Source organism: Phoxinus phoxinus (genome assembly GCF_949152265.1).
Source record: "Phoxinus phoxinus genome assembly, chromosome: 5".
NCBI lineage: Eukaryota > Metazoa > Chordata > Actinopteri > Cypriniformes > Leuciscidae > Phoxinus > Phoxinus phoxinus.
The window spans coordinates 36918455-36938256 of record NC_136880.1 but is presented as its reverse complement, the minus strand read 5'-3'; the positions used below and the strand labels follow the sequence as shown (position 1 = coordinate 36938256).

Here is a 19802-nt window from a genome sequence, read left to right as displayed (position 1 = left end):
GATGTCATTTGTATGGTGATGAGTGTTTGCTGTCCTCTCCTCCACTGACTCCTGCACTCCAGAAAAAAAAAACTCTAATCCATTTATCTCTCCGTGTTCCTGCTGGCAACCGTCTCAGTGCCCGTTATAGCACTGTCCTTGCCAGCCTACCACTTAGTGATGGGTATCTGTAATGTGTGGGCCTTGAAGAGCTGAATGTGTCTGTTTGACCAAAGCTTGTGGCTATACATACATATTTACACACACTATATGACATGCTTCTTATTTAACACAGAAAGAAATCATGGGCCTAACAAATCAGTTGTACGGATACGGATGCACAATGTATTGGTGGTCATAGCCATAGCCTATTGATCAACATGTGCTTTTATTATTGGAATCGGTCCGATTAAACAGATAATCAATCAAGGCTTATTTTTATTCAAACAGCATAACCTCTTTCTATGTCAAATAAAAAAAATTAAAGGTGTCTTTCAAAAACATAAAAAAAAAAAATCTACATAAGTCTTAGTAAATAACAGAACTATAGGGATCCAACCTGTGAATGTGCGCCAACATGCCGATCGTATCGGCTCCTGGAACGTCCTGTGAGATGTTGGCAGGTGGAGGTGTGACTGAAGTCGGAGGAAACGTCCCTACTGTGCTTGAGGACGCGTTTGAAGAGTGACCACATACTTTATCCACCTAAAAAACAGAGACAGAAAGAGGAACAGAGATAAGAGTGGTGATGTTCTGTTCCTTCGGGAAGACAGAACAGATGATGTAAGCGTGTGTTTGTCTTTGTGATAAATGAAACTAATGGAAAAGCAGACGGTAACAGATCACATTAAAGCCATGAATGAATGAATCAGACAGAAAGACAGAGACACAGTGTGTGTGTGTGTCTGGCTCTGGTTTTGTCTATTATGGGGATCAAATATCCTCATAAGCTCAGTAAAACCTGAAATCAGTTACATGGTGGGAAGCAGCCAACAGTCTCCAAGAGGAAAACAGCTTAATAAACAAAATAAATAACATCTTAATGAAAATCTAAAAATGCAGACAGGATTCTGAGAGAGTTGTGTGTAGCGTTAGGGGACATAAAAATGATTAGCTCGGTATAATAACAATAAAAGTCAATGGAAAGTCCCCACCATGATGAAAAAACAAGTGTGTTTGTGCGTGTGTGTGTGTGTGTGTGTACCAGCTCTATTGCTGCAACACAGGATCTCAATCTGCATTTGCTTTTATATCTACACCTTCACCTCTGTCTCTTGCTCGTTCTTACACACACATTTAATCAATGGCGTTTCATCCCACTAAAAGCTCCGGCAGACGTCACCAGTCCATTAGTCAAAGAAGACCCGACTACAGCAATCTAAATGATTACCCTCAGTTTCTGCCCTCTCCTATCAGTCACTTTTAATAATGACAATTTTATTTGCCATTAATAAATCATTATCTCCTGAATCATTTGTCATTGCACTGGGAGGTTGGAGGACAGGAAAAAGACAAGTCTTCACTCTGCCACTCGCTTTACAACATGAATGAATAATAAGATACACTGAAAAAAAAATGTACTTGAAGGAAACAACTGTCACTGATTTTTGAACACCTCAATTGAAAGGAATCAGAAATCAGACTACCAAAAAACTTTAACTTCTTTCTAATGACTGAAAAATTACATTCTTAGGGTCTTTAAATCAATCAGTTCACTGCAAGTTAGTAATATATATTATTTTATAGCAAAATTCACAAATGCACCCCTCTAAAAAACACACGCGCTCAATAAGAATATACAAGAATCGGATGTCTTTTTGGACACCATACCAAGGTAACGGAAAATAACATTTAAAATATGGATTAAACTACAGTATATTTAAGATATCTGATATCAGTAAATTTAACATACTTGAGACCTTGAGCAAACATTATTAAACTCTGACTTGTGTTAAATATCAGCTTTAATGAATAATAACAAACTGAACCGATGTCTTCCTTTTTCTTTTAGAAGCATTTGAGCCTGAAGGGAATGAGGCATTATGGGTATCAGCCAAAAATGTGGGAGTGCTGGGAAAATATTTGTGTTTTGATTTTGTTGTATTCTGTGTAGTTTATTGATTTACCCTCCATTGTAAATATTTTTCCTCCTCCTTTTTGACAAACAGCATGGGAACCATCGTTTCCCCGTAAATAAACCCAGCGGTGGATTTTGGACCGAGATCTCAAATTTACAACGGTTATCCTTGAACCATCATGCATTTTATCAAGTTGCATAATTTCTGCATCCCAGTCAGTTATTTTTAATTCAGATTAGAAATCAGCTGCAGTTCTGATAAAGCATATACTGTATACTTTTTAAAAATATGAGTAAATAAACTTATTTTAATATCCTGACAATCTCTCAACAGAGTTTCTTTATGCATGGATGGAATTTCTCTTTATCCGGATGAAGTTTCATTACGTCCAGAATCAAATTACTTTCCGTCTGGATAGTCTGGGAATTTTCCCTGTGAATCTTGGCTAATTTTATGTTAATAATAAAAATAAAAATAAATAACCCCCCCAAAATATTCTCTTCATATCATGACAGTCTTTCTATTGGTAAAAACAAAATGTATTTGGCCCAGAATGAACCCAACGTCACTCTCCTGATCTCCCACTCCTTGGAATCTCTACATTTACCCCTGAACCTGTAACATCTGTGTCAGTGATTAATTTGAAACGGGATCCAAAATATTTTGAGAATTGTCAATTTTATCAACATTCAGAGGTGATCAAAAATTAATTAAAAAAAAAAAAGTAGGAGAGAGATCCTCACCTCGACAAGTCCAACCAGAACTGGTTGAAGAAAATTCATAAACAGGGCCTATGGTATGGCTATTATATACATTGCAATTTTTTACAAAATTATTTGTTCTGCTCCTTGGGAGAGACAATATTTAAACAAGTCCTCGTCTAGCATAATGGCCCTCCGCTTCCTATAACACCACATTATAGTGAAAGGTAGAGTCTTAAGCAAAAACCAGACTTTTAATCAAATTTAAAAGCATGTGAAAATAGGCATGACACACTTGTATGTGAGAGAAAGTCAGAACTGACCTCAGCGACACCCTGATCTGTGACGTTAAGCACAATGGGCCATTCCACTGGTCAACTGTTACTCAATTACCTACTGTTGAAAGCAGAGGTTTGCTCTTGTCTGGCGAGTGTGTGTGCACCTGTCCATCCTTGTAATATCTGTGAAATGCCAGTGTGTGAAACATTCTGGGTGTGATTAGATGGGGTCTGAACAGTACTTTATCCCATGAGTCTCAGAGGAAGACAAATGCGGGAACTGTGAGCGCCTGGCCTTGAGTTACAGGCTGACTGTGTTTTTGTGCGTGGTTGTCGATGTTTGGCTGCAGTTTTACTACAGTGTGCAATGAGGAAGGCCAATTTAAGGCATGTGATCTTGATACGTGCCCACCGCTCAAAAAACGAATATCTCTTTCAGAGCACTGTGTGATTTTAAGGCAGACTTTTCCTTTAATCGTCATGTTTGTGTAAGTCTCTCTCTGGGGGAGTATTGAGTTACATGGTCTGGTGTTGGTGTGTAATGAAGTTTGTTCATTTAAGAATCCGCTCCAGAGGCAGCGTTACTTTCTCTGTGCTCTTTCGCCCCAAATTCAGTTCTGGGTAATAGGCTCAAACATTACGGTTTTACAAACTAATTCTGAGCCTACGTTCTCAAGGTCTGTCTAAATGTCTAAATAGATAGAAAAATCAGATTGAAAGATGGCTGGATGGACGGACGGAGACTTAGACCGACAGATACAATAATTTGACGATAGAACAATTACATAATTTTCAGTAATCGAAAGTCTGATCTAAACCAGGTGGCAATAGGCAGACTGTCAAAGTCAATGACATGAGGAAGATTAATGTTTCTGCTGCACAAAACAAAGGCACATTTACTTAAGGAAGTCACAGAGGAAATTAATTATGCTATAGACCTTATGCAGCAGAGAAACAAGCACAGCCATCTTTAGAATGTTGTCTTTGAACTTCCGTTTTTGTGGTAGCTCTGTATATGCATCTATGGCAATGCTGTCAAAGAGTAAAATGCTGGTGAAGTGGATTTACTGATTGTAGAGTTAAATAAAGTCATGAGCATTGTAATGTTTGAAGCGGATGTCATAACAAATGTCAGTAGACCGGGAAGAATTTAAAACGAGCAGTTCATTCATAAATCCGTAAGATCTTACCTTCATGCTGTGGAAATACAAACAGGGGCTTAAGGTCTATAATAGGCCATTAGAACACCACTGATACATTCCTACTGTAATTACATTTTAAAAACACATCTAATGCTCTCTTAACATCTTAAATGCCAGCGCTGTTTGAATAACATCACAGTACGTCTCAGTGGTGTTGAATTAATCAGTGTTGTGAATGAGGCCCGTGGCCGTGCCAGCATGGGAGGGGAAGATAGTTCCACTGTGTGGTTAAGCGGGTTGTTTTTCATGTAGGTCTGGCTTTTAGTGCGTGTTTGAACTGTGATTCTCTGGCTGCTTTGTTTGGCTTCATTGTTGCCACATACACAATCAGCTGATTAATGATCTGTGTGTGTGTGTGTGATCTGTTTGTGAACTCTGCATCTCCGCAAGCATTCTACCCTTGTCACAGTTTCAGACCCATGGAACTACTGACTTGATCACGTGCTGTACATCAGCGGCACAATTCTGAGAATCTCCAATGATAAAACCCATATTTACAGGCCTGAAAGACTTAAAGCTTTACTTTTCAAAAATGTAATGAGCGAAAACAACTATAAGGCGGCATTCATAGGTTGAGGTGAGATACTCACCTCAACAAAACCAACCAGAAGTCATTGAAGATACGCATTAGCAATTCATCAGCAACACCCAAAAAAGCTGTTATATAATAATCTTGTCTAATTAATACTTTCTACAGTATTTTTTTTTCATGCATCATCTGGATTTTATTTCACAATAATTTCAGTTACCAGCCCAGATCATTAAAAACGAACCCACAACACCCTCAGGAAAAGAGAGAGACCGAAATCAGCAGCGAGGCACAGATCGTGGCACATCCAACATTTTATGTTTTGCTGGAAGTTCTAATTGGAAGCTGTAAGTGGAATTTACAACCACCAAACGAACAAACAACAAACACATTGTCTGTCACAATGAACGTTTCAAAGCTGTGCGTGGTTGTATTTGTTTCCTATACGTTTTCGATCTCTCTTTTCACTCCGTCTCAGCCAAGTTTGTGGTCTGGACACATACGCTCTACCTCATAGAGCTTCCCAGATTTAAATCATCCTCTCTCTCGCACTTCTCCTTTCAGAGTACTGAGGATCTGACCCCAGACTGGCTGACTCAGCGACTGTTACGCTCACTTTCCTTGTCTCGTCCCTCTCCTCTACTCTCCTCTAAGATCTCGCTAAACTGTAAATATTCTGTTTACGAGCATATTTGAGTTTCTATGCAGTTTTTCATAATCACTCACACATGATTTGCAATCTGGTTTCCCAGCAAACGGATGTCGACAGCCTCTAATGTTACTGCCTCTCCAAAACATCAATGTAAACAACATTTTGAAAGACGATGCTTCATGAACATTCAGAAAAATGTTCATGAGCAAAAAAAGCAAAAAAGCTAATTATTCTAAAGGTAATGCTTCTGTCATAACATCTTCATCCAGTTATGTTACAATCTTATGTTATTAGACCAAGACCCACACCCCCTCCTACTTTTTTCTTTTCTTTTCTTTTCTTTTACTTTGTTCCTCTTTTGTCCTTTCTTCAAAGTGCTGCATCAACACGAAACCATGTATGATTGTTGAATTATGCCATAATTGTTTGTACTTGAATTCTGTTTAATAATTTAAAATATATATATATATCTGACGGATAGTGTTACGATACAGTACTGGTTAATTTGAATCAGTCCACTTTTGGTGGGCGTTAACAAACCTACTTAACATTTACCAGTATCATGACTTTTAAAATAGAGTTTAAAGTTATAATTTTCTTATAGTCAAGTCAAGCCAAGTCCAGTCAAAATTAAAGAAAATTTGAACTAAAATCAAATTCAGATCGTGATTGTTTTTGAGCCAGATAAATTTACTCTCTGTAAAATAAATTACACATAGTGATTACTTACTGATATAATTTTCTATTACATGCCTGATCAATAAAATAAAATGCATATACACAAAGATGTTTCTGTCAAATATGGATCACGTTCACTCCTGGCTGTTAAACTTCACAGCACTGGTCTAATGCCGCATATTAACAAAGAGTGCATTTATATCAAATGTCATGTGACCCATAGTCAGCGAAGAGCTGCAAATACCATGATCAGAGCTGATCGGATTCCTCTTTCCTCCCGATTCCCAAAACCACAACCTTTCTAGAACCCTTTTGCTATTCCGATATTAAATTCTTCTGGCCCAAACTCAAACACAACTGAATGTTTAAATTCAAATATTCCTAAAATATCTCCTCCCATATTTATAATCCAAACATTTCTAGACAGATTCTCATTTCCTCCTAATTATTCATATCAAATGGACCCTAAGTCCATAAAGTCCTAGTGCATCAATGCACATAATAATTTCTGTATCCATAAATTTGTTCACGGGAATGATTATATGGTGCCAAGAGAATTCTGCACACTCAGCAAAGGGGAATGACCGAAAAGATACAAGAAAAAGAGAAAAAAATAAGTGGGGGGCTTTCTCTTTCACTACAGTCATTCTCTGTGTCAGAAAGGAAAATAAATTGCTCCACTGAGGGTACTAACTTGGTGAGGTAATTGATTCCTCACTTTTCACTCATCAGAAAGATGAATTAGTTAAGGGATAGTGTTATAAAGCATGAATAGTGTAAAAAAATTAGAGATATCATACACTATATTTCAGGACTTATAGAAAGTAGTATGTAGCACTTAAAGGGGTGAAAATAAATATTATAGCTAGTATATGTGTTCTTTACAAAGTTCACAATTTAAGCTTAAAACTGCTCAATAATAAAATAAAATAATCCTTTTCTGCTATGCTCATACCACAATGGAAAAAGGTAAAGAGAAATATAAAGCAATTTGGTAAGAGAGAGAGAGAGAGAGAGAAGAGAGAGAGAGAGAGAGAGAGAGAGAGAGAGAGAGAGAGAGAGAGAGAGAGAGAGAGAGAGAGAGAGAGAGAGAGAGAGAGAGAGAGAGAGACCTTTAACACACCTTTATTTATACTTTGTAGACATTCCTCATAAACATCTATTTTCTCAGATGTACATTAATAAATACACACTCAACAACTCATAGACGTTACAAAATATTGAATAAAAAATTACAATCATTATTTAGACAAATTTTTTTTTTTTTTTTTTTTTTTTTTTTTTAAGTCACAAAAACTCATAAATTTAACACCAGCTCATTTTCATAATCCACTGAGCACAAAACATCATTCAAAGCCCAAATTTCAATAAATCTGTCCATATTGTTCATTAGCTTAAAATATGCAAACTCTGCCTTGATTCTAGTTGCTATAAGAGCCTTTAAGAGCACCTCAGGACCTACATCCCCCTCTCCTTTCAGTTTCCTTTTCCTCGTTAACCATATTGCCATCTTTGCTCCTCCAACCACAAAATTAATTAACGAGAGTTTTTTCCTGTCTGATGCAACATATTTTGGTCCAAAAATGAAAAATGCATTATTAAAACCTACCCCAAAATCTCTGACCCACCCATCTAAGATCTGAAACAAAACTCTTAACCTCAAACAATTTAAAAACAAATGATCAATTGACTCTTCGGTGCCACAAAAAGGACATTCTTTCCCTACAGTGGGGTCAATGTGTGCCACGTGCCTGTTTGTAGCTACCGCCCAGTGCACAACCCTCCATTGGAGATCCGCCGTGCGTTTCTCTATAGGAGGTTTGTATAGGGACCTCCAGCATCCTCTAGGGGACGAGTCTGGCCCGAACAAATCTGACCACTTTGTCTCTTTACAGCCTTTGAGCACGTTATAATGGGATACTTTCACGCAAATGTTATACAGTGACTTTTTTGAGACAGTCTCAAAGCCTTCCAGCACAGGAGTCCTGAAATTTAGAAGAGAACCTTCCTCCGGCTCTTCATCCACCGCTGCTGAAACCTCCACCTGAGGAAAAAGACTCCCTCCGTTCTGTTCAGGAACCTCATTTTCCTCTGGGCTTTGTCTGAAGACAGAAGGCAATGCAGAAACAATTCCATCCATGATCCTCTTTATTATCCTTATGGACTTGATGCCTGTCTTGTTGCACATCTCCTCTGGACTTTTCCAGTTTTCACCAGTCTTTAGGTCAGCAATTCTTGTACACCCCGCTCTTGCCATTACGTTCTGAATGCTTCTGGGCTCCAGTGCCGGTGCTGGTATCAGCGGGTTATTAAAAAGAGGTTCCTTCTCTCTCCAGAGTCCAATATTTGTGAGAACCCTCTTGACCTTAAAAGTTGAAGTCCATGCTCGCAAAACTGCCTTGTAGAAAGGGGAAATATTCTTCAAGTCCATGTTGGCCAATTTGATCAAAAACAATTGCACATCATACTTGAAAATGTTCATTGTCCTCAACACAGCTCGCGCTGTATCAGCCCAGCACGGCTCCGCATACAGCAATCTTTGTGCTGCTTGAAGTCGGAATGTCTTTATTCTGTTTTTAATGTCCATCAGGCCTTGTCCACCCTCTTGAATAGGTAGGAAAAGTACTGCAGATTTTTTCCAGTGCTGCCCATCCCAGAAAAAGTCAATTAGCTTTCTTTGCAACTCTTCAACCACACTTTCCGGGGGCTCCAGAACGTTCATCTTGTGCCATAATGCGGATGCAGCCAGATTGTTCGTGACCAATACCCTGCCCCTATACGATAGCTGGGGCAGCACCCACGACCATCGAGACAACCGGTCACACATTTTCTCCACCATACCCTCCCAGTTCTTCTGCCTATACTGCTCTGTTCCTAAAAACACCCCCAACATCTTCAAACCCCCTCTTCCCCATTTAACTCCCCCTGGAAGCACAGGAGGGGTCCTTCCCTGCCAATCTCCTAATAAATACCCTTCACTCTTTTCCCAATTTACTTTAGCTGATGAAGCCTTTTCGTAAATATTTAAAGCATTTGTTAAATTCATTATATCTGTGTCACCTCTTATAAAAACAGTGATATCATCAGCATAGGCTGAAAGAGTGATTGGCCTGTCTTCACAACCTTTCACTAGAAACCCTTGCAATTTCTCCCTAAGTTTGTATAGTAAGGGTTCAATTGCTAGAGAGTACAGCTGTCCTGACAAAGGACAGCCTTGTCTTATACCTCTCTGAACTAAAACTGGACAACTTAGCCCACCTCCAACTTTTAACAATGCAGAGGCTCCAGTGTATAACAGTTTGATCCAAGAGATAAAATTCTCACCAAAACCAAAAGCTTTAAGAGTTTTAAATAAATAAAAATGATCTACTTTATCAAAAGCTTTCTCTTGATCAATTGACAGAAAACCCACATCCTCATTACCATCATTTGCTAAATTCATTATATCACGCACAAGAAAAAGATTGTCCATTATTGTTCTTTTTGGCACACAATACGTTTGAAAATCATTGATGACATACTCTAAAAATTGTTTCAATCTGTTTGCAAGACACTTGGCTAGAATTTTATAATCAGTACACAGTAAAGCTACTGGTCTCCAGTTCTTTAACAGTCCAAGGTCACCTTTTTTTGGCAATAAAGATAAAACCGCTCTTCTACAACTAGTCGGCAGTTCATTTTTTCTATGAGAAAATCTAAAAACATCAAGCATATCATCTTTTAAAAGAGTCCAGAATTGCTTGTAGAATTCAGAAGGAAGTCCATCAATGCCAGGGGACCGGCCATTGGAAAGTTTCTTTACCGCCTCTGATATTTCGTCCAATTGAATATCGGCATCAAGACATTGTCTCTGATCATCGGTGAGCTTTGGCAAATCTCTTAGTAGGTCGTCCATGCAGTTAATGTCACAGTCTCTTGCTTTGAATAAATCAGTATAAAAGTTATTTGCATGGTTTCTCATTTCTTTTGGATTAGTAGTCAAAGTCCCATCTGGTAGTTTCAAATGTAACATAAGTTTTCTGTCTCCTTCTTTCCGCTCCAAGTTGAAAAAAAAAGAGCTCGGAGCATCTATTTCTCGTATTGAGGAAAAACGGGCTCTTATCAAAGCACCTTTTGCTCTTTCATTGAACAGGGACGCCAAAACAGTCTTTTTTTCTCTTAATTTATCCACTTCTTCTGAATTTTCTTCAATAATTCCTTCTTCGATTTCAGTTATTTCTCTCTCAAGAGATTTAATAGTGTTCTTTACAAGTCTATTTGAGTGGGCTGTATAGTTCTGGCAAAAAATTCTTATTTGTGCTTTTCCAATCTCCCACCATTGCACTAAGTCTTCATATTCACTTTTTTGCTCTTGCCACTTAGACCAAAATAACCCAAACTTTTCACAAAATATAGAGTCATGTAATAGTTTCAAATTAAAATGCCAATAATAGCTAGAACGCTGTGACTTTTTTAAACTCATTTCAATCATGCACAAATGATGATCAGTAAAACCGTTTGGAAAGATGTTTGCTTTTAAAACTCTATTGGAATTATTTTTACTTACATAAAACCTATCCAACCTCGCAGCACTAATATGATCGTGAGAAGCTTTAACCCATGTATATTGTTTTACTGTTGGGTGTTTCTCCCTCCATACATCAGATAAGTCATATTTTCTCATAATACTGCTTAATGAATTAGCAGACTGAGGATACGGTTCCTCACCATTTCGGTCTAGTGTAAAATCTAAGGTGCAATTCCAGTCACCCCCAAGAACCATATACGAGTTATCAAAATTTTTTAATTCACTAGATAATTTTTTTAAAAAATCTACCCTTTCTGCTCCATTATTTGGCGAGTAAACATTAATGAAAAGAAAAGGAAATCCCATTAACTCCACCTGTACAATCAAAATTCTGCCCATATCTATCTCATAGGAAGATATATTAGTCATATTAAGCTTCTTTGAAAACAGAATTGCAACACCACCACTTAGATTAGAGCCATGACTTAAAAAAATCTTGCCCTCCCACCACATTTTCCATTCTACTTCATCACCTAAATCGCTATGGGTTTCTTGCAAAAAAATTATATCCATATGTTTGTTTTGAATCAATTCATACAAAGCGGCTCTCTTACTATAATTCCTTCCTCCATTAATATTAATTGTCCCTATTTTTATGCTCTCCATGAAAAGAGAAAAAAGAGAAAGACAAACAATCAGAAGGAAACAAAAAGAAAAAAGCACCCTTTGTGACCTAACCATTACGTATATTGCTTTTTAACCAATTCTTTCCTTTTCCGTATATTTGTCACAATTTTTTTCAGTCTAAATCTTTTCCTTCGGCTCAATTCTTCAAATCCTACACTCTTCTGTATTTTAACCACCGATCTCACAAATCTTTCAACATCAGGAAAAAAACTCTTGACATCAAAAGTCTTTCCAAAAGTTTCATCCAAGAAGTCGTTAATTTCTTTCACTGTATATAACTGATCATCACCACACTGAGAAGTGATGTCAGACATTTCTGAAAAACTATCTTCATCCCCCATCTCCTCCGTTTCGTCATCCCTGTCATCAACCTCACCAGCACCTTCATGATCATTCCTGTGTCCAGTTTCATCTTCCCATTGAGAAACATTCACCTCAGTCTCCACAACTCTCTCACCACCAGTACCACAATTTTTTGCAACTATTTCTTCACAGCTTACTTCCTGATTAATCTGTGTTTCGTTCCTTTCCAATTCATCTCCCTTCTTTCCAGTGTCTAAATTCCTTCCTACACTATCCTTCTCACCATCATTCTCTTTTGACCCACTCGGTCCAGCTTTTTCAGTTGACCAACTCGGTCTTGCTTTCTCTTTTGACCCACTTGGTCCAGCTTTTTCAGTTAACCCACTCGGTCCTGCTTTTTCATTGTCCAACTCATTATTTTCAGTGTTCGTTTTATGGGGGCACGCATTTTTTTTGTGTCCTAATTCACCGCATTCAAAACATTTTAAACTCCCAGTACTAGCATAAAGCATGTAGGACTTGCCTTCATACAAGACTCGAAAGGAAATGTCAAGCGCCGTTGAATCTAAAAACATAAACACTTGTCGTCTAAAAGACGTGACATGTTTCAGCGACTCGTTTTTACATCCTAGTGGAACCGTTTTAATTCCACTAGCTATTTTCCTAAATCTCAACAATTCCTTTTCTATGTCATGATTTGGTATGAAAGGGGGACAATTCGAGATTGTTATACGGCTCGATTGAGACACCAGCGGAGAAATGACTGTATAAACGCCACTTACCCAAATGCCGCTCTCAACCAACCGACTGGTTAAGTTCCGTTCCTTCAGAAAGACCACAACGGCCTTATTCATCCGTGAAGCCGAAACCACGTTATCATACCCCACCTGTTCGCCTATCGCCACGAGCACTTCTTCCACTGAAACGCCGGCCTCAGGTACGCATCTAACTCCATGGCGGAGTGAGAGAGAGGAGTCACACCCTCTCGGGTGAGGCTCCATCTCAAACACCCGCCAACAGGTCAAACAAAGAAAAACCGCTCACCTGATGCTATCTTACTATCTTACACTTGCGAACAGAAAGGGAAAAACTTATATCAGAAAAGTTTTGAACCAAAAACTAGAAAAGAAACAAGAAAAGAGGAATAAAAACCCCATTTAAATCGCTCCTCTCACCCGTGAGAAAACTCACACACCCCAAACTCCCAGAGAGAGAGAGAGAGAGAGAGAGAGAGAGAGAGAGAGAGAGAGAGAGAGAGACAGACTCTTTTACTGACCCCTCTCTCATCGCTGTCTGTGTTCTGGGCTTTGGAAATCTTTTCTAATCCCAGGGGCCTTGTTTCCATTATCTAAAAAGCACGAGCTACTATTAAAATTCCTGTGTAAGACTGTAATTAGAGCCTTAAGTTAAACCTCGGAGGAAATAAGGTAGAGTAGCACATTAACTGCTTGGGACGGTGGATAATGAGTTATTAAATTTTTCTCGTTTTTGTCTGATATGCGCTCATTGTTGTCAGCAGCCTCTTTTAGACACAGCACTTACGGGTCACGGAAAGACTGTCTGCTTCCAAGCTAGCAAGATTGAGACATCACAACACCTCAGGTGAACTCTGACCTCACGGCTACAATCCCTTTCCATCTCCAGTTGGGAAATAACATTGCGGTGTAAATCCTGACGTTCCGTTCAGCAGTAGAATTCTTAATGGACCTTAAACCTGTTGAAATATACAACAATCACTATGAAAACCCTCCGAATGTGGAAACAAAAACACTGGAAGAGGGGAGAGAAAGAATTTAAAGACGAGTTAAAAAGACAAAATGACTGAGCTTTTCAGCTCTTAAACTTTTGTCCATTTATAGCAAGGAATATATATATATATATATACACTGTGTGCAAAATTATTAGGCAAGTTGTATTTTTGAGGATTACTTTTATTATTGAACAACCACAGTTCTCTCAGTCAATCCAAATTGTTAATAAACCTCAAACCTGAATATTTTAGGAAATAAAAATTATGTTTTGGCTTTTTATGACAATATCTATGCGTGCACAATTATTAGGCAACTTTTGGTGTGCAGAACTATTATGCAGCAAAATGAAAAATTAACATTTTCCCATCTCACTTGTTTATTTTCATCTGTTAAAAGTGAGAATAAAAAACAAACAACTAAATTTACAAATAAACATTTCTGACATAAAAAAAAAAATTCAGTGACCAATATAGCCACCCTTCTTTTCAATAACAGTTATAAGCCTTCCATTCATGGAGTCTGTCAGTTTCTTGATCTGTTGATGATCAACTTTTTGTGCAGACGCCACCACAGCCTCCCATACACTGTTCAGAGAGGTGTACTGTTTTCCTTCACTGTAAATCTCCCGTTTAAGAAGGGCCCACAAGTTCTCAATAGGGTTTAGATCAGGTGAGGAAGGGGGCCATGTCATTATTCTTTCATCTTTAAGGCCTTTACTGGCTAGCCATGCACTGGAGTACTTCGATGCATGCGATGGAGAAATCATGGTCTTCTTGAAAGATGCAGACTTTTTCCTGTACCACTGCTTGAAGAAAGTATCTTCTAAAAACTGGCAGTAGGTTTGGGAGTTCATTTTGAGTCCATCTTCAACCTGAAAAGGTCCAACTAGCTCGTCTTTAATAATACCAGCCCATACCATCACCCCACCTCCACCTTGCTGTCGTCTGAGTCGAAGTGGAGCTCTGTGCCCATTACTTATCCAGCCACGGGCCCATCCATCTGGTCCGTCAAGAGTCACTCTCGTCTCATCAGTCCATAAAACCTTTGAAAAATCTGTCTTCAGATATTTCCTGGCCCAGTCTTGACGTTTCAACTTATGTTTCTTGTTCAGTGGTGGTCGGATTTCAGCCTTCCTTACCTTGGCCATGTCTCTGAGCACTGAACACCTTGTACTTCTGGGCACTCCAGGTAGGTTGCAGTTCTGGAATATGACAGCACTTGAGGATAATGGGTTCCTGGTAGCTTCACGTTTGATTCTTCTCAAATCGTTGGCAGTTAATTTTTTCGTTTTTTTTTCTCAACAAGTTTCTTGCGACTCTGTTGAGTATTTGCTACAAAACGTTTGATGGTTCTGTGATCACGCCCCAATATCTTAGCAATTTCAAGAGTGCTGCATCCCTCTGAAAGACTTTTTAAAATTTTTGACTTTTCAGAGTCAGTTAAATCTCTTTTTCGTCCCATTTTGCCTGAGGAAAAGAAGCTGCCTAATAATTATGCACACCTTGATATAGGGTATTGATCTCCTTAGGCCACACCCTCCCTCATTACACAAAAACACATCACCTGAAATGCTTAAATCCAATTAGCATTCAAGTTTTTACAGCTTGGAGTTAGAACAAATGCATAAAAATTATGATATGGTCAAAATACTCACTTGCCTAATAATTGTGCACACAGTGTATATATATATATATATATATATATATATATATATATATATATATATATATATATATATATATATGCCTTTCTATATGTGAGACGCATCTTGAAGCTTCAGAATTGAAAGCTACTACTGCGGGGTGAACAAGTGATTTAGTGGCAAGTACACAAGATATCCTTGAGCACACCTACTGTATATATTACTCTTTGGGTCTTCAGGATATATTCGATTACAGATTTACCCGCCTCTAAATGTCATGTAAAAAACACATATTGCGTGGTTGGTCACTTTACCTGTGAGTCATACAGCCCCTTCCTGGACAGATCTTTGCCAGGATAAATATGCAAGACCTCTTATACCCCCCAAAAAAGGAAGAAAAGGAACAATAGGGGAAATGTGTGCTCTCTAATTATATAACCAGCACTGACAGTCCAGAATTTAGAAAGACAATGAAAGGAATGTGCATTGCATGCAAAACACACACACACACACACACATCATTACCCAAGTTCAGCTGGTATCACAGCCTAGCATACATGTGCATGACACCTGATCTTAAGGGATTTAAAACCACACACACTAAGACCACAGAGATGTCAAAAGACACCCCAGTCCTCTTTTAAAAACTTTTTTTCTCTCCCCTAGTCCCAGTCTTGCAGTGCTGGTCAATAGAAGTCTTTCAGACATGCAAGAGGGCAGCCAGCGCTGTCAGCACCTACAGTGTCTCGACAGACCTCTAAAACCTGATCCCAGAAAGCACACACACACACTACACACTCAGCATGCCCTCTCAGGCAGCACACATGATGGGACGGCATGCCAACCGCAATCCGTTTGGGAAAGTATCCCAGTGAAAATCAAACCATTGCTATAATTCCTCTAATAACATCTCAGCTTCACACACACATTTGTAGAGAGCGGAGAAGTCTACAGTTTATGATCTTTGGAAGGATAATACAAAAATGAGAGAGGCAGAAAAATGCTATGCATTATTTTGATAGAACTGAATACAGCTTAATCGGGAGATAAAAGCACTAGGACATAATACAAGCAGGGGATTGTGGGTAATAGAGTCTGTTATCAGGATGGTAGTCCTGTGGGTTTCAGTCTCACTATTTTCTCTCGAACTCATTGCTTAGTGTAAAGAAAACAGTGGAGATTTACACACAGAAGCAGAGGAAAACAGAAATGGCCTGCCAGAAACATTCTCCAAGCTTTTTCCATCGTTTATTGCAGGATTATGTCCCCCACATCATTTGGAATACCAAAAGCAATTTTACTGGCTGAAAGAAATCCATTCAGTGCCTGATTAGAAAAACTACAAAATCACTTTTATGATGTACAAAAGTTGGGGGGGGGGGGGGGGGGAAGACTATTAAATTGAACAAAAGTGATAGCAAAGACATTTAACAAAATAAATGTCATTTTGAACTTTTATCAGTTTCCACAAAATAATTAAGCAGCACAACTGTTTTCAACATTGATAATAATAAGAAATGTTTAATGAGCAGCAAATCATCATATTAGAATGATTTCTGAAGGATTTTGTGACTCTGAAGACTGGAGTAATGATGCTGAACATTCAGCTTTACCATCACAGGAATACATTACATTAAAAAATTATTTTAAATTGTAATAATATTGTCTAAATAATACTGTTTTCACTGTGTTTTTAATCAAATAATCACAGCCTTGGTGAGCATAAGAGACTTCTTTCAAAAATATAAACAATCAAAGCATTTTTTATTATAAGTCGATTTCATATTATGTAATCGAAGCTTTTATCCGTCAAATTAAACATTTGCAAGCTACTTGGTAAACCTCAATAATGAGATTAGAATAGTACCAACTAATTAGCCTACTAGCATATCCCTCGCCATTTAGTCAACTTTTTTTTTTTTAGCTACCACTGCTAAGGAAGGACAACTGGAAATGCCATTTATAGTATGACAAATGAACAGGAAGGAATATCAGCTGTGATTTTGAAACATCTCTTTCTTGACATATTATTTGATTGGACTGCAAAAAGAGTCACTATTTATTTCCAGATTTCAATGACACTGAAATAAAACATGCAATGCACTAACAATTCCCCATACTATTGTTCATATCATTGCATATTTCATACGTTTCAGGTTTTGAAAAATAAGTAGCAGGGAACATACATGCTGCACAAAGTTAGTAGTTCACTAGTATTCCATTTCAAACACAGCCAAAGCCATCGTCACAATTCAGTTAAGCAATCACATTCTGCCCTTAAAGCAAACCAATCTTTAACAGCTTCAAAATAAACACACTGGCAGACAGTATAATGCCAGTATTCTAATGGAGTGTCACGTTTAAAAGCATTTCAAAATAAAGTGACTGGGTTCACTTTGGCTAGGTCTTTCCAATCCCATGAAGTGGCTTTGAAGTGTGAGTAAATGTTAGTTTGACTTAACGTGTGATAAATGGACTTAAAGTTTAAAGCTAAGAGCATGTGTGTTTATGTGTGTCAGTGACAAATGTACAAACAAAATTCTGCCAAAAAAGTTCCCATTTCCAAACCCTCATTCAGACACAACAAGATAACAGCAGCCTAAGAGAAACTTTGTTCAGACACACGGCACCAGAAGAATCTCGCAGAGGTAGTGAACTTGCCTGAACTTTCAGGATTTCCATGAGATTCAGATTTCAGATTTCAGATTTTCTGCAAAAATTGCCTGCTAAAATGAAATACAACAGCCTTACAGCAAGTGTTTGGGGAAATGCATTACAAGTTTTGTAAACAGGTTACTTTTTTTCAAGTAATGAGGAAAGTAAGTAACACTGTTTTTTTTAAATTGGCAACAAAATATATTTTTTCAAACAAGAGAGCGCAAGTTACTTAATTTTCCCATTTATTGACTGTGTCAGTCTCTCCCGTCCCCATGTTGAGAGAAATCATGATTAATTAAATAATTAATTTTAATAGCAATAATTAAATAGGTTAAAGGTAGGGTAGGCAATTTTAGAGAGGCTAGCAATATCAAGCTATAGCTTTGAAAGCATAAGAACCCATCCTCCCTTCCAAACCCATGCATCTTCACAAACATCAAAACACAAGAATGCTCATTGCTCACAGCCAGAGCAGAGTCTGCAAAGCGTCACAAGAGACGGCGTTAAACTACCTCATGTCTCAAAGAACATAACAATGTTTTATTAACAACATTCAGAAGGAGCACATTCAGATAACCAACCAATTTAAAGCGAGATGAGCATGTTCAGAATGATATTCAACTAAGTACGATACAAGGTACATATACAGCTGACTTACCACTGTCCCGCGACAGTTCAGACCAAATGACAGCACGCTAAATATGCATAATCTTTGCTCTTTCTGATTGTATGTAAGTGCAAACTTTTGAATAAAATAATAATAAATTAATAATAGGGTGCTTAATGATACCCTCATGTCATGATTCGATGTACTGTTAATTAAAATGCTAAATTTGGTATTACATTGGGTGTGGAAATGAATAGGCTAGGACTTAGTGCTGGAAACCCAATGCACAGGACAAAATTATATAGGCCACTTTTTACTGGTAACATACAACATTTGACATTATCAGAACCATAAATATTCCCCCATTGCATTATTATACATTATATACAACATTATATATAGTAGTTTAATGTCGTACTGACACTAAAACTCTGTAAACATAAAAAAAAATATCACATAGTAATTTTAATTTTGGGTGAACTATACACAATACAGATTGTCACTATTGTCATGTTGCATTTTTGTATTGCGATGTATTGTGATACGATATATGAAGTGCACCGCTCTGAAGGAAAAGAAGTTGTAAAACAGCACAATAAACGTTTTCGCTTGAGTATCTTGTTTTCATAATCTTTGGAAGCCAAAATCGAAAATATTTTTTTTGTAATCTCACAGCCCTACTATAGCATACAATTTAAACTATGCACACTGATACCCACCGTGGCAGTGAGCCTGGGCCCATGAAGTTGAGCATAGAGAATGGCCTCCTCAACTTGACCTCTGATCCCCAGCAAAGCGAGCTCCAGGTTGTGCGCTCCGGCGACCATGTGTGAGAGATCCTGCAGTACGGTGACGTACTGTCTCCATGGGTTGTGTAACTCCGAGAGGCTGGCCAAGCACCCGCGCATGACGTTGAGGCAGTAGCCACTGCATGCCCGGATCAGGGTAAGCCCACGGCAATGAGAGCAGTATTGCATGCGCACCAGAGCGCGCGTGCACTCTTTTGATAACTCCGCCGTCTCCGTAATGTTCATCACCTCTAACCCTACGCCGAGCGCCAAGCTGAGCACCCGACCTGCCCGCAATGCTTCCGCAAGCTCCTTTGCCATCGCTTTTGGGTACGACCCAAAGGGGTTAACGTCCTGCCTCGTCATGCGGAGACAGTCGCCAAGCTGGTTGCCGTCAGAAGTATCTGCGTCAATGCTTGCGGCCATGCCGGGATTGACTATACGAGTGTGGACCAATGGGAAGAGACTGTCGAAGAAACAGTTCACAGCGGTTTCAACGGAGACATTGCCGGTGCCCTGGAGGAAGCGAGATAGGTCAGTAAAGAGGCAGACGATGTGAGGAGAGATGGACGACATGAGGGAAGAGTACGTGGTCTCAAACAGAGAGGTCAGGTGATTCTGAGAGAATGATATTAGAGACTGGAACGTATCTGAAAAAGAGAGAGAAAAGATTTAAATTGGTGTAAACATCAGAGAAAAATCTCAAAATAAGAACATGCACAAATCACACACACTTACACAGTCTCACAATACAAAACACAA

General features: G+C 38.5%; 1 protein-coding gene across 2 annotated transcripts in view; it reads right to left on the bottom strand.

Moving 5' to 3' along the window:
- gpc5c (glypican 5c) overlaps nt 1-19802 on the bottom strand; it is a 123740-nt gene that overhangs the window by 74110 nt on the left and 29828 nt on the right. For both annotated transcript variants that reach the window (XM_079614511.1, XM_079614510.1), the window contains exons 3-4: nt 18972-19690; nt 539-684 (exon numbers count right to left, since the gene is read on the bottom strand). In XM_079614511.1, coding sequence (XP_079470637.1) covers nt 539-684; nt 18972-19690 — 865 coding nt within the window. The remainder of the gene's footprint in view (nt 1-538; nt 685-18971; nt 19691-19802) is intronic.